Here is a 24,979-nt window from a genome sequence, read left to right as displayed (position 1 = left end):
CCAGTTAATTTCAGCTAGCTCAGCTTTCATCCTCACATAGTTGCCCTTATTTAGGTTTTAGATACTAGTCTTAGATGCACTCTCCTCCCTTTCAAACTGGATATAAAACTCAATCATATTGCCTATGGGTGCCTTTACTCTGAGGTCATTAATTAATCCTGTCATGTTACACAATACCAAGTCATGCTGGAAAAACTCAGCTGGTCTGACAACATCTGTGCAGAGAAAGACAGAGTAAAGTTTTGAGTATTCTTTGAGTCTAATATAACATCCTCTCTGGTTGGTTCCAGAAGATGCTGCTCTAAGAAACTATCTCGAAACCATTCTAAGAACTCCTCATCCAGGTTACTACTGCCAATTTGATTTTTCCAGTTTATGTGTAGATTAAAATCACCCATGGTTATTGCCATCCCTTTATCACAAGCACACAATATTTTCTTTTGAATGCTTTGTTCTATACTGCGGCTACTGTTAGGGGGCTTGTAGACCACTCATACAAATGACTTTTTTCCCCTACTATTCCTCATCTCCACCCAAACCAATTCTATATCCTGATCTCCTGAAGCAAAGTCATCTCTAACTATTGCACCAATGCCCTCTTTGATTAACAGTGCTACTCCTCCACCTTTACCCAGCTTTCTATTCTTCTTGAATGGCATGTACCCTTCAATATTAAGGACCCAGACTTTGTCATCCTGCAGCCAATTCTCCATAATTGCTATCAGGTCATATTTATTTACTTCAATCTGGGCCATCAATTCATTTACTTTGTTATGAATGCTACGTGCATTCAGATAGACAGTCTTCAGTTTTGTCTTTTTGTTACCTTTGTAACGTTTAGACTTGACTGTTTATGAATTCTTAGGCTTTTTCTCTCTGTCCCTTCCTGCCTTTCTCTTACCCTCATTTCTCATTTACTATTTTGCTCTCCTGTCTTGACTCTACACCTTGAATTGCTACTTCTGCATAAGCTTGATCCCTCACCCCTCTTGTTTAGTTCAAAGCCCTCTTTACTTTCCTAGTTATGCGATTTGCGAGGACACTCACCATTCAGATGTAAACCATCCCAACGGTACAGCTCCCGCTTTCCCCAGTACTGATGCCAGTGCCCCACAAACCAGAACCCACTTCTCCCACACTAGTCTTTGAGCCACACATTCATCTCCCTAATCTTATTTGCACTATGCCAAATTGCACGTGGTTCAGGTAATAATTCAGAAATTATCACTCATGTCATTGGTACCTACATGGACCACGACAACTGGATCTTCCCCCTCCCATTGCAAGTTCCTCTCCAGCTCTGAGCAGATGTCCTGAACCCTGGCACCAGGCAGGCAACATAGCCATCCGGACTTTTGCTCTTTGCTGCAGAGAACAGTGTCAAACCTCCTCACTATACCATCCCCTACTGCCACTACATTCCTTTTTGCTCCACCTGCTTGAACAGCTTCCTGTACCACAGTGCCATGGCCAGCCAGCTCATCCACCTTGTAGACCGCTTTCATCCACACAGGCTGTGAGCACCTCAAACCTGTTTGACAATTGGAAAGTCCGAGACTCCTCTGCTATTGTTTTGATAGGAAGAATAAAAGAGAAGCATATTATCTAAATGCTGAGAGATTGTAGAGCTCTGAGTTGAAGAGCGATCTGGGTGTCTTAGTGCTTGAATGCCAAAAGGCTAGTATGCAGGTACAGCAAGTAATTAGGAAAACTAATAGAATGTTATCGTTTATTGCGAGGGGAATTGAATACAAAAGTAGAGAGTTTATGCTTCAGTTATAAGCGCACTGGTGAGACCACATCTGGAGTACTGTGTATAGTATTGGTCACTTTATTTAAGGAAGGATGTAAATGTGTTGGACCAGATGAATACCTGGAATGGACTGGTTTTCTTATGAGGAAAGGTTGGACAGGCTAGGCTTGTATCCGCTGGAGTTTAGAAGAGTAAGAGGTGACTTGATTGAAAAGTATAAGATCCTGAGGGGTCTTGACAACGTGGTTGTGGAGAGGATGTTTCCCTTTGTGGGAGAATCTAAAACTAAGGGTCACTGTTTAAAAATAAGGGGTCACTCATTTAAAACAGATGAGATGATTTTTTTTCTCTCAGAGGGTCATCAGTCTTTGGAACTCTCTTCCTGAAAAGGTGGTGGAAGCAGAGTCTTTGAATATTTTTAACGCAGAAGCGGATAGATTCTTGGTAAGCAAGGGGTTGACAGGTTATCAGGTGTAGGCAGGATGCAGATTTGAGGTTACTATCAAATCAGCCATGATCTTATTAAATGGTGGTGCAGGCTCAAGGGGCTGAATGGCCTATTTCTGCTTCATGTCCGTATGCTCGTATCTGCATGTACTTCAAGAGCTAGGGTTCATTTTATGGAAATCTTTTATCTTCCTGGCACAAGCAAAAAACAACCATATACCAAAGGCCTACAAATTGCATAAATGCTTTTGAAACCTTGTACACAAAACCAATGAAGAATGACTAATTCTCCAGGAGCTAAGTTGTCACCTAATTGTCTGATTTTAGCATGTGGCTTGCAAAATTATCTTGTACTGGTTGGATTATTCACTTCCCACTAGAACTGGAAAATTAGATGATGTAACTCAACATTGCTTTACAATTAAATGCTTAATTATGTGACAGAATCAAATACCAGAAATTGATGACTGAGCTGTGTGATTTTTGGAATGCATTGCTTCCTCTTTTATCGACTTACAGGCTCAAAATTCATTTGCATCCATATTGCTTAGTCTGAAATCAAATTGGATGTCAAAATCCAGAGCTTCATGCTGATGTTGGAATGTTTGAAATTAGCTCATAGTTCAGGATCAGTCAACATATATAGTGCAATAAAATAAAAAAAATACTGCAAAATAGTTGGCATGTGCAGAAAGTTTACTTTGAGATTAGTATTGGATGCTAAAATCCCTTAAAAAAACAATTGGATTGGAATGCTGGCAACCTCTTGAAAATGACTCCAATATGACAGATAACTTGCAGGCTTTTCCTTGTAAAATGGCCAGAATCAAGATCCTCAGTTGGTCAGTGGTTAAATGCTTCATATGGTTTGCATTGTGTTAGTTGATCTCAGGCAGGAAGGGGTGGAAGCTCTTTGGCTGGTCAGAGTCCTGAACTAAATTTTGGGGGAAAAAAAACTGACCAATATTTATTTGTTTGTTTGCTGTTGTGTGACTTTCTATGAGATACACAAATTTACGAGTGTTGGGTGACAACAATCAAACTGGTCAAGAAACCTCATTTTAAAAAAGCATCAGTAGAACATGTGGTATGCATAAACTCAGATCTTTTTCTGGTGAAATTCCTTTCTAACCAAATTGGGAGAATCTGTTTTACCTCTGTAACTAGTACAGGAATGTATATGTTTGAAACATGTGATTCTTGGGAATGGAATTTTGTTTGCAATTTGTTAATTATAGATAATTAGAATCACTCCATATATCTCAGGGTACTTGGGCCAGGTATGTTTTATCTCAGAATTCTCAAGAAGATAAATAAAGCAACAGTCAAGATCTGATTAATATTTTGCAACTTTAAAAGAACCAGCAGGCTGTATGTATTTGGGAGGGGGCAGAGGATGGAAATGCTAAATAAGGACTAAACATTGATCAGTGAATTACAGGCCAATTACTGATATTTGTAATAGAATATTCAGGAACAGTTTTCTAATATATTTATTTGTCGGGGACAAGAAGATACTTGGGTTTCTTTATGATTCATTATTGGAGCAGTTATTGCCTCCTTATTAAGATTTCTACTCTTTAAGATATGAATTTTAACATTTTCTATGTTCCTTGTTAGGTGAAACAAATTTCAGAAGACCCTCCCTGCAAATGTCCAAATAAGTTTTCTGTGGAACGCCTCTCCCAAGGACGATATCGTGTTGGAGAAAAGATCCTATTCATTCGGGTAAAAGATTTTGAAAGATTTTCGTACATTTACTGTAATATCTTGGTATGTATTTGTGAGGTAAAGACAGAAGGTGTAAAGGAAAGCAATGTATTTTCAGTTTGCAAAGAATGATGGCCAGAATTAATTGTACATCAAATATAGATGAGTTGCACTTAGGGCTAAATATTTGCTACACTAGTTTGACAATCTATCGAACCTCTGAACATGAAAGGGAAATGTTTTACATTGTAGCAGCATAAACTCTGTTTTACAAATTGCCTATTATATGGTCTAATGAGGACTTACGTATTAAAATAGAACAATGCAAAGGACTGGTTGATGCAATATGTTTGGTACTGATTTTTTACCTCTGGGATCTTGGTTCTGATTCATCCCAGGCTTGAAGGATTCAAATCTTCTTTGTTGGTTGTCAAGGACTATGTATGAAATAACTATTGCCATTTTCAAATCAGTTCTTAGTGCAAACTGCCCTTAGTTTTCTATCTTACTTAATAAAGTCACTGGATAATAGATTTGTAAAATAGTGAAGGATGCAATAAGATGTGTTCTTCTGAAGTTGGGTTTTAAAATTTTGCTTTGATTACAGAGAATTTTACTTTCCATCTGACAATGCAATACATAATCTGGGAGTGCTTGATGTACATTGTAGGTGTCTGAAATAGAAATTGTCCTGAAAATCATCTACTAAGAACCCTCTCCCCTTTTTCTTCCACACTCACCTTTTCCCTTATAATGATTTATGGGATACGGGCGTCGCTGGCTAGGTTAGCATTTATTGCCAATCCTTAATTGCTGTTGAGAAGGTGATGGAGTGCTGCCTTCTTGAACTGCTGCAGACAATGTGGTGTAGCACCCATAGTACTGTAGGAAGGGAATTCCAGGTTTTTGAAGGAGTGGTGATATAGTTCCAAGTCAGGATAGTGTGTCACTTGGAGGGGAACTTGCAGGTGGTGGTGCTCCCATGCATCTGCTGCTCTTGTCCTTCTCGGCAGTAGAAGTCAGGTGTTTGGAAGGTGCTGGCGAAGGAACCTTGGTGAGTTGCTGCAGTGCATCTTGTAGATGGTACACACTGCTGCCACTGTGCATCAGTGATGGAGGGAGTGAATGTTTAAGGTGGCGGATGGGATACTAATTAAGTGGGCTGCATATTCTTAGGTGTTGTCAAGCTTCTAGCGTGTTGTTGGAACTGTATTCAGCCAGGCATCACACTCCTAACTTGGTGCATTATAGATGGTGGACAGACAAGAGTCAGGAGGTGAGTTACTCTCTACAGAATTCCCAGCCTCTGACCAGCTCTTGTATCCACAGTATTTATATGGCTGGTCCAGTTCAGTTTCTGTTCAACGGGAACCCCCAGCATGTTGAAAGTGGGGGCTCAGCAATGATAATACCATTGAATGTCAAGGGGAGATGATTAGATTCTCTCTTGTTGGAGATGGTCATTGCCTGGCACTTATGGGGCCTGAATGTTACTTGCCTGAATATTGTCCAGGTCTTAATGCCTATGGACACAGACTGCTTCAGTATCTGAGGAGTTGTGAATGGTGCGGAGCAATGTGCAATTATCAGTGAACATCCCCATTTCTGACCTTTGACGGAGGGAAAGTCATTGATGAAACAGCTGAGAATGGTTGGGCCTAGGACACTATCTTGAGGAACTCCTGCAGTGATGTCCCAGGACTGAGATGATTGATTGACCTCTAACAACCACAACTATCTTCCTTTGTGGTAGGTATGACTCCAACCAGCGGAGAGTTTTCCCCCTGATTCCCATTGACTTCAGTTTTGATAGGGCTCCTTGATGCCACACTCAGTCAAATGCTACCATGATATCAACCCTTACCTCACCTCTTGAGTTCAGCTCTTTTGCTCATCTTTGGAGCAAGGCTACAGTGAGGTCAAAAGCTGAGTGGCCCTGGCAGAATGCAATTTGAGCATGAGTGAGCAGGTTATTGCTGAGTAAGTGCTGCTTGATAGCACTGTCAATGATACCTTCCATCACTTTGCTGATGGTCAAAAGTAGACTGATGGGGTGGTAATTGGCTGGGGTGGATTTGTTCTGCTTTTTGTGGAGAGGACATACCTGGGCAGTTTTCCACACTACTGGTTAGACACCAGTGTTGTGGCTGTACTAGAACAGCTTGGCTAGGGGCGTGGCTAGTTCTGGAGCATAAGTCTTCATTACTATTGGCGCAATGTTCTCAGGACCTATAGCCTTTGCAGTATCCAGGCTTTCAGTCATTTCTTGATATCATGAATTGGCTGAAGACTGCCATTTGTAATGCTGGGGACCTCAGGAGGAGGCCAAGATGGATCATCCACTCAGCAATTCTGGCTGAAGATGGCTGCAAATGATTCAACCTTTCCTTTAGCACTGATGTGCTGGGCTTCCCCATCATTGAGGATGGGGATATGTTTGGAGCCTCCTCCTCCAGTTAGTTGTTTAATTGTCCACCACCGTTCATGACTGGATGTGGCAGGACTGCAGAGCTTTATCTGATCTGTTAGTTTGGGATCAATTAGCGCTGCCTATTGCATGCTACTTCTGCTGTTTGACATGCAAGTAGTCCTGTGTTTTAGCTTCACCAGATTGACATCTCATTTTTAGGTATGCCTGGTGCTACTCCTGGCATGCCCTCCTGCACTCTTCACTGAATCAGGATTGATCCCCTGGCTTGATGGTTACAGATTGTGGTTGTATATATTTCTGTGGATGCTGATGGTTGCCCTATCTTGAGTTGCTAGATCTGTTCGAAATCTATCCCATTTAGCATGGTGGTTGTGCCACACAACACGATGGAGAGGGGCAGGATTTCGGGTGGAGGAAGTAGTTCCGGGGGGGAAGGAGTCCAGGGGGAGGAAGGAGTCCAGAGGGGAAAGGAGTTTGAAAGGGGGAAGGAATCTGGAGGGGAGAAGCAGTCTGCAGGAGGAAAGGAGTCCAGGGGGAGGAAGGAGTAAGAGGGAGATGTCCAAGTGAACATGCAAGAGAGAGGTAAGTAGAGTCGATGGCTGACTCCTGGGCAGCGAAATGAGGGGGGGGCAAGGTGGGAGGGAATGGTGAGAATGAGAGAGGGCAGAGTGAGCCGGTAGGGTGGGAGAGTGAGGGTGCCATGGTAGCGGCAGAAGGGACGATAAAACTTGATGTTGGGGACTTGGAGGCAGACACAGACCCTGGGGGTGGGAAGGAGGAGGTTGGGGAGGTCAATGTGGATGGGGTGGGATTGTCAGGAAGGTAGGGAACATGCACCTTCACCTGGACAAATCCGAAAGAAAAGGGTTGTGGCTGATAGATGGTGGGGAGGTGGAAGGTGATGTCAGGGGTGTCGACAATGATGGGGGAAAGGAAATGGGTGACTGGAGGAGGAGAAAGGACGGGGGAGCTGAAAACAAATTTTACCAGCACCTTTTAAAACCGAAAGTGAAAGGAAACCCATTGTTGGCTGGGAACAGGTGATGCATGGGAGTTTGATCAGTGGCTGGGCAGAGATGCAAATCAGCTCAGATGGACAACTGAAAGAGAACCCCAGAAGGCAGCACTGAAAATGCTCAGAACATTGATCCGCATGCATGGGAGAATGTTTGCACGAGGCTCCAAAAGGCCCTGCCACACACACACACTTCTCCCTGCAGAATCACTTGTGGGCTGGTGCATAAAGCTGAACTGCTAGTGGGGGGTTGCGGGGGGATGCAGTGGAAGGACTCGCAAAGCCTGTCAATGAAGCTGAGGGGCACCATTACACATTATTCAGTGAAAGTGAATGTATTTTCACATTATAAAGTGACAAAATGTGTTCATCCATGCAACCATTTGTGATCAGAATTTCTTAGCATTTCTTGGTCTAACACTTTTGGGTGCTGCCCTGACATCTGCAGGAGGGGCGGAGACAGCCTGTGCAATGGTTGGCCCTCTTGCTTCTGATGACTTCAGTATGCGCCCTCTGGAGAGCCGAGGCTTTTAGGGTCCCGGCTTGCTTTGGCTGTCCTCCTGTGGGCCAGCTTGTGAACCTGAACCTGCTCTGGATCTAGGTCCCACCAAGTTATGTGTCTCTGCGCTGGTGGAGTGTGTGGGTAAGCGCTGTGACAGATCTTCCAGCCTGCTTATTACCAACTCTTCAATGGAGGAGGCGTCCTCTTGGCTGGAGGTGAGTACATGGATGGAGCTGAGGGACTGGCTAGCTGAGGATGTCAGTCGTTTGGCAGAGCTCCCTGTGAACCAAAATAGAGATAATTAATGCATGGCAGCAGAGTCAAATGCAGGAGAGAGAGCACTTACAGTTGTGTTGTGAGAGCAGTGACGTGGTGCATTCACATGGATGCTAGCCCCTGACTTCACCATCGCCACAGGCATGGTCCACGTCCTCACCAGCCAGTGCAATGGCGCGCTTCTCAAAGTGAGTGCGGTGCCTAATGTTGGCCACTCAAACCTCTGTTTGGGTCCTCTCCCTCCTGTTGTCTTGCATGAAAACAGATGGAAAGAGTGTAGAGAGTGCAGAACTCTTGGCACTGCATGGAATGCTTGTGTAGTGAGCAGAGCCATGGACAGGATGAGGACATGGACTTGAGAGGATTTGAGCCTGATGGAGATATGAGGGTGTATGTCAGAGCTAGTGGTGTTGCTACTGTGGGTGAGATCCCTCTGGATTTGTGATAGGTTTGTGACTGTGTGAGTTGAGAGTCATGAGTAGAGTGAGTTACCCTGGTGGAATGGATGAGAACAATTCATCCTCTTTTGGCACTGGGTGGCTTTCCTCTTTTCCAGGGCACTGGCGCTGACCATCGCTGCTACCACCTCCCATGCTGGATTGGTGACCTTGCTTGCTGGCCTTTGCCCAGAGTGAGGGGGTAGAGGACTTCACGGTGGGCATCTCCAGTAGGTGCTCAAGGTGGCATCACTGAATCTGGGGCAGCACATTTCCTCCCTTTGGCAGCCTTGACTTTGCAGCAGCTTCCTATCCTTTGAAGAGTACTATCTCTTTGTAGTTGCAGCCTTTAAGTGTAGTGCCTGGTTTACTGAAGGCTTGTTGTGATGGTGGGGTGGGCGAATAAGAGAATGCCCTGCCAGGGACCCGGCGTGTTTCCTGAGAATGTATGGCTAATGAGGTGGGATTGGGACGATACCATGTTAAAAGCCGCCGTTACAGCCGACGGGTAAAACATTCTTTTTTCTGCCCGCTCCCGTACTTTGTGCAAATCTGGGATGATTCCGCCCCATGAGTATGAACTTTTGTGTGCTTGGCCTGTTATCACATGGCAGATGATGTGTGCCAGGTAGACCAAATTGATAAGGGAGACTTGGTTGCACTATCACAACGGTTTTGCAATTTGTATTTATTATGAGATGCATGTACTGAATTCAGAAGTAATAGGTCCATCAAGACCTTTACAGATTTTTAAAAATTATATTGAAATATTTAGTAACAAAATAAAACATTTCAAGCACATACATAAGACTACAATCACTACTATAATAACTCCTAAAATTCTGAATTAACCCGAGTCCCAGTTGCACTCCTTTTAAGGCAATGGTTCAGAAATAGATTTTAGATTTAAAACAAACTCAGCAAGTTAATACCATACCCTGGACAGTGGAATTCCAAATGGCTCTTCTCCAGCTTCAGTTTTTTTTGCATAGCAGACTTATGCACAGATGTTGGAGGCTTCATTAAGGCTATTTCACATACTTCTGTTAGGCCTTACATGGCCTTGTCCTCACACATCACCTATCATTCTCCTTTATATATGCTTCTCTCTTTCTAATATGTAAATTCTATTGTTCTGTATGTCTTTGAAACTGTTTCTCCCTCATAGTAAAAAACTTTCAGGTTGTCACTACATATTGTCAGCAATCTTTGGGAAAAATAAACACATTCCTTAGCCTTGCTTATCTGGCTAGTCGTAAACAGACTGAGATCCCTTTGAAATCCAAATCTCCCTTCGTTTATCTAAAAATGCAAATTGTCTTCACACCTTACATGCTAGACCAGCATCCATGTTTACTCATTAGCATGTCAAGCACCTAGCTTTTTTGATGATTTAACCTTGCAGTCTACTTGACTCCAAATGTAATTAAATCACACAGGCAGACACAATTATACTTACCCCCATAAACCTACTTCACAATAAACCAGAAAAATATTATGAAAGTTATACTTTCATGACAGGTCCCTGCCCGGCTAATGCTGGAGATATTAGCAACATCTCACTACTTGCATAAGCTGTCAGGTGGCTGGGAGTGGGGGGTGGTGTGCAAGGTGGTGGGGGTGGAGAGTGGCAGTTGCTGAGGCTCCCTGTTCAAAGATAACTTCATTTTATTTATTGACTGCATGCACGTTGCTTAGCTGGTGTCATATGTCAAATTTACCATGTATCGTAACCAAAAGGAATTCAATGCCTAAATGTGCAGCTGCTGCATGAGCATGGGAATACATCATGCAGATTCATATCCAGTATATAGGCAGCAATCATTCTGCTTTAGTTCACTGAGCCAACTGTAACTCAACCACCACAGCAATCCAGAGGGTGGCTACTTGGCAACAAGGGCTATACATTGACTAAATGACTCATGAGCCCAGTTAATAACCCATGCACAATGTGCAACATCCACATAATAAAGACGGAATCTTGTGCCCTCCCCCATGGTGAGTTTGGTGTCCGGGGTGATGTTTAATCAGGTAGGAGGGCGGTGGGTGGTGCCTTCCTACTTCCACCTCGATTAAGTCCTTGGCAGGAATGGGTCATTTGGCCCTTCATGCCTGCTCAGCCATAGAATATGATCCTCTATCTCAATAGATCTAACCATGCCACTGGTCATGGCCTCATTAGTGTCCTTTTTCATTATGGTCAATACCATATCCTCCATGAGGGTTAGATCCTCGAGGCATTCCTCTCCCCTCCTTTTAGGTGCTCCTCCCTCCGGTTATTTGCCATCTTCTTCTGCAAGAGAGGGGAAGTGTGTCACTGAGCATTGTGCAATATGTTTAGATGATATATCTAGCATGGTTGAATAACTGGCCATGTGTGCAAGTTGTGAGATGTGGGTGGCACTTGCAACAGTGCTAAGTGTGTGTAGGTGAAGCGAAACGTATGAATATTAGGTGTGAGTCTTGATTGAAAGGGGTTGATTGCTGAGTGAATTGGATGTGTTGCATTGATCAGTGTGTGAGGTTAGTGATATAGTTGGTAGGAATAGGCTTCTGAAAAGCATTTACTGATCTTGATAACTCGCATAAGGTCATGAAGCTTCTTGTGGCTTGCATCCAGTTCCTCAGCTAAACTTTTGACATTTATCTCCATTTTCATTCATCTCTTCATTTACTACGAATGCCTTTTGTCTGAAAGGACTCTTGGCCTCTGCTGTCCCCCAGGATTGCTGGATATCTCTCCTGATCCTTTCCACCTTGTCCACCAAGTCCTCCAGCGCAGTGTCAGAAAACCTTGGTGCATGATCAGCCATTATTGTTTGTTGAACAACACTATTCTGATTGATCTCAGCACCTCCAGCACCACAATGTATTTTTCTCTTTCAGAGGGTAGTTTTAAGCAATGCAGATTAGAAGTTAAAGATTTTGGGCTCCCTGCTGATGCATGCAGCTAATGAACAATGTAGCTGGTGCTGACTGCATGCAGCAATCATTGCAATGATCAAGCAGCATGAAGATGACATGCTGCCTGCATTATATTGAATAAACACAGGGTAATCACACATCGCAACCCTGTAGCCCTTTTCAGGACTATCCAATTTAGGCTGCAATATTTTTGGCCAGGACAGTACGATGGCTTGAAAGCGGGTTGTTCTAGATTTATTTTATATTTTACCCCCTCTCCCAACACTTTACTGGCCATTGACAGGAGTTAAGATTGAGACCTTTTTTTCAAATGCAGTAATATTGTCACAGTAGGTTAGGTAGTGGTATAAAAAAGACCCCAAAAGTAGATGATGATGCTGACATAAACCTCACCAAGATTGAGAAAAGACTGAAAGAGGCTTAGATGCCTATCTGCACATGATGAGACAGGTATCCAAAAAAATCATTAACATTTTTTTTTTGACAGAAAAGCATTACGTTACGTAAATTTTTAGTTTGACGTTCCCTTGGGGATTGAAAATCTCTGTCATTGGCTTCAAACAGAAGAGGCAAGCATTAATATTTTTTTTTAATATTCGCACATCAATTAGTTTTTCATTTGATTTTGTTACACTTCTTGCAAATGTGCAAGAAGGAAAGACCTTTAAGTAAAATACTAGCAAATGTAATTATTCAAACTATCTTCATAGCAACCAGTGGCCAGCTTTGAATACACATGACGGTATATATTTTTAATGTATTTTTTGTTTTAAACTAAACATGTAAATTGCACAAAGTAGACATGTCCTCTACAAAAATAAGAGTGGTACTGCCAAACCTAGACCTCCCTGGTTGTCTAGAGGAATACAGGAGAAGATCAAACAGAAAAAGAAAGTGTACAATAGGCACAAAGAACTAAGCACTTCAGATAGCCTTGACAAATATAGGAAGTGCAGGGACGAAGTAAAAAAGGAAATAAGGAAATCAAAGAGAGGGCATGAAAAAAGATTTGCAAGTAAAGTTAAAGATAACCCAAGGATGTTTTACCAATACATTAATGCTAAAAGGTTAGTTAAGGAAAAAGTGGGACCTATCAGAGATGAAGATGGAAACGTGTGTGTAAATGCAGAGGCTGTGGGAAGGGTTTTGAATGAATATTTTGTCTCCATGTTTACAAAGGAAAGCGAGGATGTAGATATCGTAGTTCAGGAGGAACACTGTGAGATATTGGATGGGATAGTTATAAAGAGAGAGGAAGTACTCGAAGGGTTGCAATCCTTGAAAGTTGATAGGTTACCAGGGCCAGATGGATTGTTTCCGAGGCTGCTGAAGGAAGTCAGGGAGGAGATAGCAGACACTCTGAGGATGATTTTCCAATCTTCACTAGATACAGGGGAGTTACCAGAGGACTGGAGAAATGCAAATGTAGTTCCATTGTTTAAAAAAGGGATCAAAGGAAATGCCAAACAATTATAGGCCAGTTAGTCTTACATCTGTGGTGAGCAAATTAGCAGAATCAATCCTGAGAGATAGGATTAACTGTCATGTGGAAAGGCATGGACTAGTCAGGGATGGTCAGCATGGATTTGTTAAAGGAAGGTCTTGCCTCACAAATTTGATTGAATTCTTTGAGGAAGTGACAAGAAAGGTTGATGAAGATAGTGCAGTGGATGTTGCGTACATGGATTTTAGCAAGGCATTTGACAAGGTCCCACATGGCAGATTGGTCAGGAAAGTAAAAACCCATGGGATTCAGGGTAATGTGGCAAACTGGATAAAAGGTTGGCTTTGTAACAGGAAACAAAGGGTAATGGTCGATAGATGCCCTTGCAAATGGAAAGTTGTCTCAAGAGGTGATCTACAGGGCTCGGTGTTGGGACCCTTGCTGTTTGTGTTAGATATTAACGATTTAGACGTGAACGTGGGGGGCACGATTGGGAAATTTGCAGATGACACAAAGATTGGCCGAGTAGTGGATAGTGTAGAGGATAGCCATAATCTCCAGAACGATATAGATGAGTTGGTGGAGTGGACGGTAAAGTGGCAGATGGATTTTAACATAGGGAAGTGTGAGGTCATAAATTTAGGGAGCTCAACAGTTACAGGGATTACAAAATAAATGGGAATATACTAAGAGGGGTAGATGAAGTGAGAGATCTTGGCATACAAGTACACAGGTCCCTGAAGGCAGCAGTTCAAGTAGACAAGGTGGTAAAGAAGGCTTATGGAATGCTCTCCTTCACTGGCAGAGATATAGAATATAAAAGTAAGGATATAATATTGGAATTGTATAAAACACTGGTGAGGCCACAGCTGGAGTATTGTGTGCAGTTCTGGCCACCACCTTACAGAAAGGACGTAATAGCTCTGGAGACAGTGCAGAGGAGGTTTACAAGAATGTTGTGTTTCCCATGATGGAGAATTCTGGAACCAGGGGACTTTGATTCAAGATAAGTAGCAGAAGGTGTAGGGGGGACATGAGGAAGAACTTTTTTAAGCAGAGGATAGTGGGTGCCTGGAATTCGCTGCCCAAGTTGGTGGTAGAGGCAGAAACTTTAAACTCTTTTAAAAAGTACCTGGATCTGCACCTAAAGTGCTGTAAGTTGCAGGGCTATGGGCCGGGTGCAGGAAGGTGGAATTAGAAAGGGTGCTGGGTGACCTTGGGCTGGCATGGACAAGATGGGCCGAATGGCCTCCTTCTGTACTGTAACTTTTCTATGGTTCTATGGTTCTACAGATCTGAATTTCAGCAACACTAATTGGTCACAGTTGATCCTAACTTGCATTCTCCTTAATTAGCAGTTTAGTAAATAAAACTGATTTGTACAGTGGTAGAGTTCTCACCTGCCACACAAGAGGCCCAGGTTCATTTCCTGGCCGATGCAAGACAATGCACTCATTGCTGGGTCGACAAGATGGTCAATGTACAAAAGACCTGGAGGATACTGCAAGAAATGTCATAGGCACCAGCCCCACAAGGTTACCCAGTACAAGAAGGGAAAGGATTCCTTATATGCACAGAGTAAGAGGTGTTTTGACAGAAAGCAGAGTGGTTACAGTGGACAGACAAAGCCTATATTTCGGAAAAAGGCTGAGACCACAAAGAACATTGTGCTGAGACTAGAGTGTGTGGATCCCAGTTGTCAATCAAAGAGAATGTTGGCCATCAAGAGGTGCAAGCACTTTGAGTTGGGTGGAGACAAGAAGAGGAAGAGCCAAGACATCCAGTTCTTAGCTGCATCCTTTGTGGTTTTTTGGAGTACACATTCACAATGAAATTAATTAAAGTTAAAAAAAAATTGAAACTTTCTGCAACGTTGTAGAAATGTTAAGATATGATGGGTTGCATTCTGGTAAATTTGAATCAGATTAATTGTTTCTATTAGTTTTACAAGTACTGATCCATAAGAAGCAGCTGAATTTGTCATTAATTTTGACAGTAAGAAGAACCTGATGATTTAATAACCTGGCAACAACCGAAATCCAGCTAAATGCAAAAAAAAACTTTTCCCTGTGGGAAGTAGCACAATTCTGCCAATCTTGATCATATCAATATCAAACCTAAACACCCTGTTCATAATTTAAAACAGAAGGGATTGAAGCATTTTCAACTTATTTAATAAGATAGCAACATCTTTTAATCTTGGTTTCCAGATTCGTTTAGTGTCTGGGATAACACAGACATGACTCATGATGAGTCAGCAGTGCAAAGACCAACAGGGTGCTTAAAGGAATGGTAAAACTATCAAAAGTTAATGTATGTAACATTCACTCTGATATAGCATAACTTTGCTAAAACTGTTTTTCTTGTTACGAAGTCCAGTTTGGAGCCCCAGACAAATAATGTTTCATTGTCCTTCTGAAGACAGCTGCCAACACTTGGATAAGTCATAAAAGAATTGACTAATTGTTTTGATACTATATTATTTCAATAAAAATAAAAATACATTAGCTATTTCTGAATTTCTCAGATTGCTTTAATCTGATTTTGTTTCTTTCCAAGTTGAATTAAATTTATCCATAGTAATGGTTTATGTATTGTTGACTGCCCAATGCACAGAAGTTGTAGATTATGGCTTGAATATGAAATTCAGAGACATTTCAGAAAAATAGGAATTTAGAGATTCATCTCTGCAAAACTGCATTTCCAGTTTTGGGTTCTACCCCAGTTTTTAATATTCATTTTCAGGATTGTTCACAAGGTCACAATTTGTTTTCATTCCTAATTTCCTTCAGAACGTGGTGTTGGACCACCTCCATGAACTGGTGCAGTATTTGTAGTGAGTTACTCCCACAGTGCTGTTAGGTCGTGAGTTCCAGGATTTTCACTCAGTATCAATGAAGAAACGGTAATATATGTTGAAATCAGGATAATGTTTGATTTGGAGGGCAAATTGGAGGCAATGGTGTTCCCATGCACATGCTGCTCAAGTCTTCCTTGGTGGTAAAAATCACAGGTTTGGAAGGTGCTGCTGAAGAAGCTTTGGCAACCTGCTGAAGTGCATCCAATAGACTACAAAATGTAACTGCAGCACACTGTGGAGGGAGTGAATGCTTAGGTTGATGGGTGGTATTGTCAGTCAGGTGGATTACTTTGTCCAAGATGGTGTCAAGCTTCTTGAGTGTTGTTACAACTGGTCCCATCCAGATAAGTGGAGAGTATTCCTTCTTAACATTTAACCTTTGTCACTCTGTGCCGACTAGTAGCTCATTTGTAGACTGCACATTTTTCATAGGGCACATTTATTACACAGGGTCCTTGAAGTGAGGGAGAACCTGTGAAATTCATTAATTAACTTTAATTTACTCTATCCACGTTGATTATTAGTAGCCATTGACAAAATCACAGATTGTTTCTGACTTTCTATAACTTTATGTACTTTATACAATGAATGAAATCTGTTCAAATGTGGAGTCATAATAATTCAGTATCAAAAACAAGATGCTTCATGACTTACACTAGAACAAGACATCTGCTTTCCTAGTCAAGCTACAGATTTGTACTCCACATCGTCTCCACATCATTTATCATCTTTGTTAACTAGTAATTGGCAGAAGGCAATATAAGAAAAATAAAATCATACAACCTTACAGCACAGGAGGAGACTAATCAGCTCATTGTACTTTAAAAGAACTATCTAATTTAATCCCCACAACTCTGTGAATTAGTTCTCTTCAAGTACATACCTAATTGCCTTTTAAAAGTTCCTATGGAATCAGATTGTACCACCCTTCCAAATAGCAACCCTCTGTGTGAAAAAAATGCCCTCTCATTTCTCCTCTAATTCCTTTGACAGTTATTTTAAATTTATGACCTCTGCTTATCAACCCACTTGCCCAAAGAAACAAGGGCAAAGTTTTACAGCTCCTGCCAGCAGATTTGCAGGCAGTGGGGGACCCGTAAATTTCACCAGGCGGCCTTTCCAAACTGTGCACAATTTTACAAGGGACGGGTGAGGCCGAGAGTGGCCAGCACACCCTCGCTCCAATTGAGGCCCTTAAGTGGCCAATTAATGGCCACTTAAGAGTTGCTACCCACCACGGCATCAATTTTGATGCCATTGCGATGGGCTCAGGGATAGAGGGAAGCCTGGCAGGTTATCCTGCTTTGGCTTCAGGTGAGGTTAGGGGTGGGGGGGGCGCCTCCATTGCTGGCCCCTTTCAAAATCGGCAGCCCCCTCCAAAGTCTGGGCCAAAGGTGCTCCTTCCCCTTCTGGCTTTCAAAGCACAATCCTCCATCCAGCTCCCCCACCCCCTTAAGCCTCCCTTCTCCTCCTGCTGTGAGACCCCGCAGCCTCCATCCTGGGACTCCAACATTTTGACTGGTGTAGACCCATTGGCCGCCACCACTCTGGTGGTGCTGCTGAGACTACAGAGCTGCTGGCTAATCAGATCGGCCAGCAGCTCTCTGAGTTGGGACTCCATCTGAATGAGGGGCGGAGAGCCTGCCTCCAGCCAATTAACACTCATTGAAGTTGCGGGGCATCCCTGATCGGCAAGAATGCATTTCTCACTGACTTCTCCTGGGGCCGGAACCCTGCCATCAGAAAAATTCTGTCCACGGTTTCTTCCTCCTTGCTTTATCAAAATTCCTCCGAATTTTGGATGTATCTATTAGATCTCCCCTTAACCTTCTCTGCTCTAAGATGAACAATCGCACATTCTCCAATCTCTCCATGTTAATGAACTCCTTCATCCCTAGTGTCAGCCTGTTAAAACTCCTCTGTATCCTTTCTAAGCATCTTTGACATAATTCTTAAAAGCAGAGTGTCAAAAATTGTATACATACTTCAGCTGAGGCCTAACCAGAGACTTGCAATGGTTTAGAATAACTTACTTGTTTTTGTATTCAATGCCATATTTAGAAAACCAAGAACCCCACACACTTGAACTGCCTTATTAATATTCCTTGCCGCCTTAAAAAATTTGTGGAAATGCACCCCCTAAAAATAGCCACACACCAAACTGACTTGGAACAACAGTTCCTTCACTATTGCTGGGTCAAAATCCTGGAACTCCCTTCCTAAAAGCACTGTGGGTGTAGTTATACCACATGGACTGCAGTGGTTGAAGAAAGCAGTTCACCATCGTCTTCTCAGGGGCAATTAGGAGTGGCCTAGCCAGCGATGTCCACACACTGTGAAAGAATAAAGAAAAAACTTCTATCATATTTCTTCACCAAGAAAAATGGCCCTAGCTTCTCCAATCAATCCATGTAACTGAAGTTCCTCATCCCCAAATTCTGCACCCTCACTAATGCCTTCACATCTTTCCTAAAGTGTGGTGCCCAGAATTGGATACAATACACAAGTTGATGACAAGTTCATCATACTGCCTCTCCATGTTGTTTCTCCCAAAGTTCATCATTTCACATTTAACTGCATTAACTTGCACCCACTATTTCACCAGTTTGTCCTGTTGAAGACTTTGCTCACCAGGTGCTATATTCCCAAGTTTTGCATCATACACAAGCTTCAGAATTGTACTCTCTACATCTATTTGTACTTACAATTGGTCATTTATGTTTAACAAGAAAAGCAATATAACATAAAGAGTACAATTCTAAAGGGGGTGCAGGAGCAGAGGGACCTGGAGATATATGTGTACAAATCATTGAAGATGGCAGGGCATGTTGAAAAAGCAGTTAATAAAGCATACAGGATCCTGGGCTTTATAAAAATGAGCATAGAGTACAAAAGCAAGGAAGTTATGAAGAACTTGCAGGTGGAAGCGTTCCCATGCATCTGCTGCCCTCATCCTTCTGGGTGGTGGAGATCACGAATTTGGCAGGTGCTGTCGAAGGAGCCTTGGTGAGTTGTTGCAGTGCATTTTGTAGATGGTACACACTGCTGCTACTGCACATTGGTGGTGGAGGAAGTGAATGTGGGGGATGTGGTACTAATCAAGCATGCTTCTTTGTCCTAGTTGGTGTCAAGCTGCTTGCGCATTGTTGGATCTACAGTCATTCTGGCAAGTGGAGAGTGTTCCATCACACTCCTGAGTTATACCTTGTAGGTGGTGGACAGGCTTCAGGGAGTCAGAGGTGCATTACTCACCGTAAGATTCCTAACCTGTAACCTGTTCTTGTAGCCACAGTATTTACATGGCCAGTCCAGTTCAGTTTCTGGCCCATGGTCACCCCCAGGATGTTGATGGTGGGGGTCTCAGTGATGAGAATGCCATTGAATATCAAGGGGAGATGGTCAGATTTCCTTGTGTTGGAGATAGTCATTGTTTGGCACTTGTGTGGCATGAATGTTACTAGCCACTTATCAGTCCAACCCTGAATGCTGTCCAGGTCTTGCTGCATATGACATGTTCAAAATCATGAGGGGTCTGGACAGAGTAGATAAGGAGAAACTGTTGCCCTCGGCGGAAGGATTGGGAACCAGAGGTCACTGATTTATGATGATTGGCAAAAGAAGCAATGGCGACCCGTCGCCCCAATTCCCTATATCTCTTTGCTTTCCTCCTGCACCTGTCCAATTTAACCTTTAATGATGGCATAAGGAGCAAATTTAACCCTGGAGAAACTGGGCAGATGGTTAAAATCGCCTTTGAAACTAACTTGTCACCATTCCCCATAGATACTGCATCCTACAGTTTTAAGCTATTCTTCTGAGTACACGTGAAAGACAACTGCTGGAAACTAGCCAGTTCATCTTTAAATATTCAGATTGGGCTCTGATAGCTATATTAACATGCTTGAGTGCATAGCAATTGTGGCTACCCTAGCAGAATATCCCAGTGCTGTCCTAGTAGGAACAGGAGTTCGGGGCTAGAAAAGGTCCATAAAGGGAAGTCTTTATATTTTTTTCTTATTTTCCTTGTGGTCCCACAAGTAAAGTTTAGACCTCCCCTGCCAGCTTCCACTCAATTACCTCTCCCCTCTCACCTGACCATGCAATCCTCCCAAACTCACTTGCAGCTCCTTACCTGAATGATTAGGGCTGTGATTTTGATCCATGGCAGTGGCCTCTTGCCACCCAACATTGTGTTCCTGCTATCAATTCCTGATGCTTTCAGTTGGGAAAGCAGTCAGCCACAGCCAGTGAAACCTGTGAGTTAAAATCTCCAGTGCCTTATGGTGCTAATGTCAAACATTATACCTCCTGCCTCGGCCTCCACCGGTATGATTTTTGACCCCAGTTACAAATCAGGGCTTGTACAGTTTCTGCCTTAACCAGTAACCGGGAGGCGAATTAGGTTCTTGACTCTCTGTGTAAAGAAATTCTCTTGTCCATTGTTCCAAATCTCTTGCATTTACAGTTGTAGCTATTGTCCCTGGTTCTAGCTCCCTCAACTACGAGAAAAATTCTGAGAGCAGGATTTTTCCTGTGGGATTCTGAACCCTACCGTTAGGGTCAAATGGGAGTCAGAAGCCCCTACCGTGTGGAAAACAGTCACTCAATATGATTTTGCCTGGTGCAGCTAATGGCCAGAAAGTGGGCTGGCCATCCAATTAAGGACAGCAGGCATGCTCTTGCTGCTGGGGGCTGGGGGGGGGGGGGGGGGGGGGTGTGGGGGGCTGCGGGGGTCAATCAGTGACCTCACAGCTTGAAAGCAGCAGCAGGATGAACTGGTAGGTAAGTGACAAAATTTGCTGCAAAATGGAGGTGCCCTCTCCAATTTTTTTAAAGTTTGAACAAAAAATAGCTTTTGAAGCTAGGGTACCAGTGTGGAGGTGTGGGAGCACCCTTACATTGCAGCCTATAGCTACTGCTGCTGTCCCCAGGCAAGCACTCAGAAGGAAAAAACAGTACAAACCGGGAAATAAGAATACTTGTATACTTTAAAATGGAACACCAGTAAAATCTGGGAAATAAGAGTACTGGTCCAAACAGTTTTTTCCTTCTGAGCAGGCAAAGCCTCTAAGCCTGCTGGAGCCCAGCCAGCTCCCCACACTTCCCAGTCTGCTACTGTGAGGCCATTGCAGCTAAAATGATTGTTGCTGCCTCCAGGAACCTGGAGGCTGACTGGAAAATCCCTTTCCCATGATAGGACCTGAACAAGACCAATTGGCGTGCAGGTGGTGGCCCTGCTGCCCTCCCCCCATCCCACCTCCACAAAAATAGCCCAGGGGCAGGATGGAGCCAGGCAATTGGTACTGCGGCTGGTGCTGCTATTACTAACGTTGACCCCCTTCTGCTCATGGTCCCAGCGGAAGCAAAAATTCAAATCCTTTGTTCTATGTATCTTGCAAAACCCTTTCATAATTTTAAATGGTTAAGTATCGTAAGATGTCATCCATGTCTGTATTTTGTGAATTAATGTTACTTACCAGGAATGTAGACCTGAAAATTACACTGTAGCATTTTTAAAATTTGTTCATGGGATGTGAGCGTCGCTGGGTAGACCAGCATTTATTGCTCATCCCCAATTGCCTGTGAGAAGGTGGTGGTGAGCTGCCTTTTTGAACTGCTGTCGTTCTTGTGTTGTGGGAACACCCACAGAGTTGTTAGGAAGGGAGTTCCAGGATTTTAACCCAGCGACAGTGAAGGAACGGCAATATAGTTTCAAGTCAGGATGGTGCGTGACTTGGAGGGGAATTTGCAGGTGGTGGTGCTATTATACATTTACTGCCCTTGTCCGTCTAGGTGGCAGAGGTTGTGGGTTTGGAAGGTGCTGTTGAAGGAGCCTTGGTGAGTTGCTGCAGTGCATCTTATAGATGGTACACACTGCTGCCACTATACATTGGTGGTGGAGGCAGTGAATGTTGAAGGTGGTGGATGGGGTGCCAATCAAGTGACTGCTTTTTTCTGGATGGTGTCAAGCTTCTTGAGTGTTGTTGGAGTTGCACTCATCCAGGCAAGTGAAAATTATTCCATCGCGCTCCTGACTTGTGTCTTGTAGATGGTGGACAAACTTTGGGGAATTAGTAGGTGAGTTACTCTCTGCAGAATTCCCAGCCTTTAACTGCTTTTGTGGTCACAGTATTTATATGACTAGTCCAGTTCAGTTTCTTATCAATGGTAATCCCAGGATGTTGATAGTGGGGGATTCAGTGATGGTAATGCCATTGAATGTCAAGGGGAAATGGTTAGATTCTTTCTTGTTGGACATGGTCATTGTCTGGCACTTGTGTGGTGTAAATGTTTCTTGTCACTTATCAGCCCATGCCTGACTATTGTCCAGGTCTTGCTACATATGGACACGGATTGCTTTAGCATCTGAGGAGTCATAAATGGTGCTGAGTGTTATGCAATCGTTCACAATATCCCCATTTCGGACCTTATGATGGAGGAAATGTTATTGATGAAACAGCTGAAGATGGCTGGGCTTAGGACACCACCCTGAGGAGCTCTTGCAGAGATGTCCCATGACTGAGATAATTGACCTCCAGCAACTACAGCCATCTTCCTTTGTGCTATGTATGACTCCAACCAGCTTTCCCCCTGATTCCCATTGACTCCAGTTTTGCTAGGTTTCCTTGATGCTCTACTTGGTGAAATGTGGCCTTGATGTCAAGCGCAGTCACTCTCACCTCACCTCGGCAGTTCAGCTCTTCTGGCTATGTTTGGACTAAGGCTGTAATGAGGTCAGTAGCTGAGCGGCCCTGGCAGAATCCAAACTGAGTGTCAGTGAGCAGGTTATTGTTGAGTAAGTGCCGCTTGATAGCACTGTTGACAACACTTTCCATCACTTTACTGATGGGGTAGTAATTAGCTGGGTAGAATTTTTCCTCCTTTTTATGTACAGGACATACCTGGGCAATTTTCCACTTTGTCGGGTAGATGCCAGTGTTGTAGCTGTACTGGATCAGCTTGGCTATGGGCGAGGCTAGATCTCCAGTATATTCAGTGTATTGCTGGAATATTATCAGGGCCACGAGCCTTTGCAGTATCCATTGCCTTCAGCTGTTTCTTGATATCTTGATATCTTGAATTGAATTGGCAGAAAATGGATGTCTGTGATGCTGGGGACCTTCGGAGGAGGCTGAGATGGCACAGCTGCCTGAAAATCCTTTGAAAATCAGTCCTTTTCTTTTGGACTGATGTGCTGAGCTCCTCCATCATTGAGGTTGGGGATATTTGTTTGGCCTCCTCCTCCGGTGAGTTGTTTAATTGTCCACCACCATCCACAACTATATGGCAGGACTACAGAGCTTAAATATGATCCATTGGCTGTGGGGATTGATTAGCTCTGACTGTTGGCATATGAATCCTCAAAGCACTTGTCTGGGATGGAGGAGTTGGAAGTCTTGGTGGAGGAGGCAGGACAGTTTTGGGGAGCAGAAGCTTCTGGGGTGGGGGCAGGTATGCACAGAATATTGGAGATCTGCAGAGGAGATGGGAAGGCCAGAGGCCTCTGGGACCAGTCGAAAGCCTCGTGGGGAGGGTCGTTGAGAGCTTGGAAGGGTTGTGGGGTGGGGTTGTTGAGGGGTGGGATGATGTCCAATTGCAGGAGGGTGGTGTTTTCCAGTCACGCTTATTGAATGCAGCAAGTAAGTGGAAAGATGTTTACCTTCTGGATCTGATACTCTTCACCTAGACTTAGTTGACGGGTTTCCTGAGGTTCAAGAATCCCAGCCATCCAGATTTAGATTCAGAATGGTGAATAAAAATTAAGCTTTCAGCTTCATTATAATATTTGAAATGTCAACCTGCCTCCTGGGAACCAATTTCCTGCCTGCTCCATGCCATTTTTGTTAAAACTAAAAGTGGGTGTGTTGGAGATGATTTGGGGTCATGAGTCACATTTTTAATACTTTAGCTTCCAGCTGATCCAAAGCAGCCCATTTTTCAGGGTTAAAACTCTCTGCCCTTAAGTCAGATAAAGTATTATTTTTATTTTCTATGTTTTCTTGTTACAATTTGTTACGATCAGGTAGAAGGCATGAATTGGCTCCCCTCTATTCAACTTTCTTGGTTGGCCACAATAAAGGTTTAAGTTTCTTCTTCACAAGGACGTGCCTTTTCCAAATCAGAATGCATTTAACTATTTAAGCTGTGAGCAATAAGGAGCCAACCAAACAAGGGCTGGGATTTTCCGGCCCCGTCGTGGGAGATACAACGGCCCAGCCTAAAGCCCATTGTCTTTCAATGGGACTGGACAATCCTGGTGGTGGGCAAGAGTGGAAAATCCCGGCCAAGGTTTTCTTTGGTCAAAGAAAGAGTAAATTTATCAACCGCTAAACATGAGAAAAATAATAAAAATCCGGTGTCAAACATTCGACCCTCTGGTTAAGTGTCCTTTGATTGTCTTTGATTGTCTTTGATGCATAGATTTTAAAACACTGCAGCCGATTTGGGTTAGCTGGTTTCTTGGATGTGGTCAGATGTAGAAGATATTGCAATTATTACGAGATCTCAGTTTGTTGGTAGGTTTCTGGTAGAGTTGGCGTTTCGAACCAGGCGACATAATTTTTCCAAAACAGAAAGAGGGAGAAAGAGTAGCCTTCAGCACTATTTCCTCTGCCGAAGACTTTCTTGATACCCCTATGTCACTTGCAATCTCTCAAGTGGCTGGGCAGCCTTACCTTGAAATACTTTTCTCATTGTGTATTTCCAAGAGGTTTTGGATGTGTCTGTCAATGGCAGCCATTGTTTCAATATCCAGTATGTTGCATTTTTCGTGTCTCTTCCTTAGATGGTTAGGAGTTTCGATAGGTGTCTGGATTATATCTCTTCACACTCCCTTGAGGGTGATTTGTTTGTTTCTCACTAGCTTGGAATGTGGCCTTGCATTTTTAAGCTGTTTGCTCTGTCTCAGTTCAAATTGCAAAATTTCCAGTCTATTGAAAGTCAACACATCATATTTTCAAAAAATAAAGGGGCATAGCCTTGTGACAATATGCAAAAACTCTGTGAAGATAAGTAAAAATATTTGAGTCATTCCAAATGCATATTTTTGCCATATTTATTCCTCTGTCATTTGTCTTTCTGGCAGTATTGTTCTCTTTTACACATCTCCGAGTCTCCATCAATGATGATCATGAGTAGAAAAAAGTAGGCATGATTCTAAGAGTTCACTCTTGTCTAAA

General features: G+C 43.1%; 1 protein-coding gene across 1 annotated transcript in view; it reads left to right on the top strand.

The window, feature by feature from the left end:
• LOC121283332 (growth arrest-specific protein 2) overlaps positions 1 to 24,979 on the top strand; it is a 213,055-nt gene that overhangs the window by 148,378 nt on the left and 39,698 nt on the right. Inside the window, exon 7 of the mRNA XM_041197796.1 lies at positions 3,821 to 3,928. Within this exon, the coding sequence (XP_041053730.1) occupies positions 3,821 to 3,928 (108 nt within the window). The remainder of the gene's footprint in view (positions 1 to 3,820; positions 3,929 to 24,979) is intronic.

Source organism: Carcharodon carcharias, chromosome 10 (genome assembly GCF_017639515.1).
Source record: "Carcharodon carcharias isolate sCarCar2 chromosome 10, sCarCar2.pri, whole genome shotgun sequence".
NCBI classification, from domain to species: domain Eukaryota; kingdom Metazoa; phylum Chordata; class Chondrichthyes; order Lamniformes; family Lamnidae; genus Carcharodon; species Carcharodon carcharias.
Note: the sequence above shows the minus strand (reverse complement) of the source record. Positions and strands in the feature narration are given on the sequence as shown.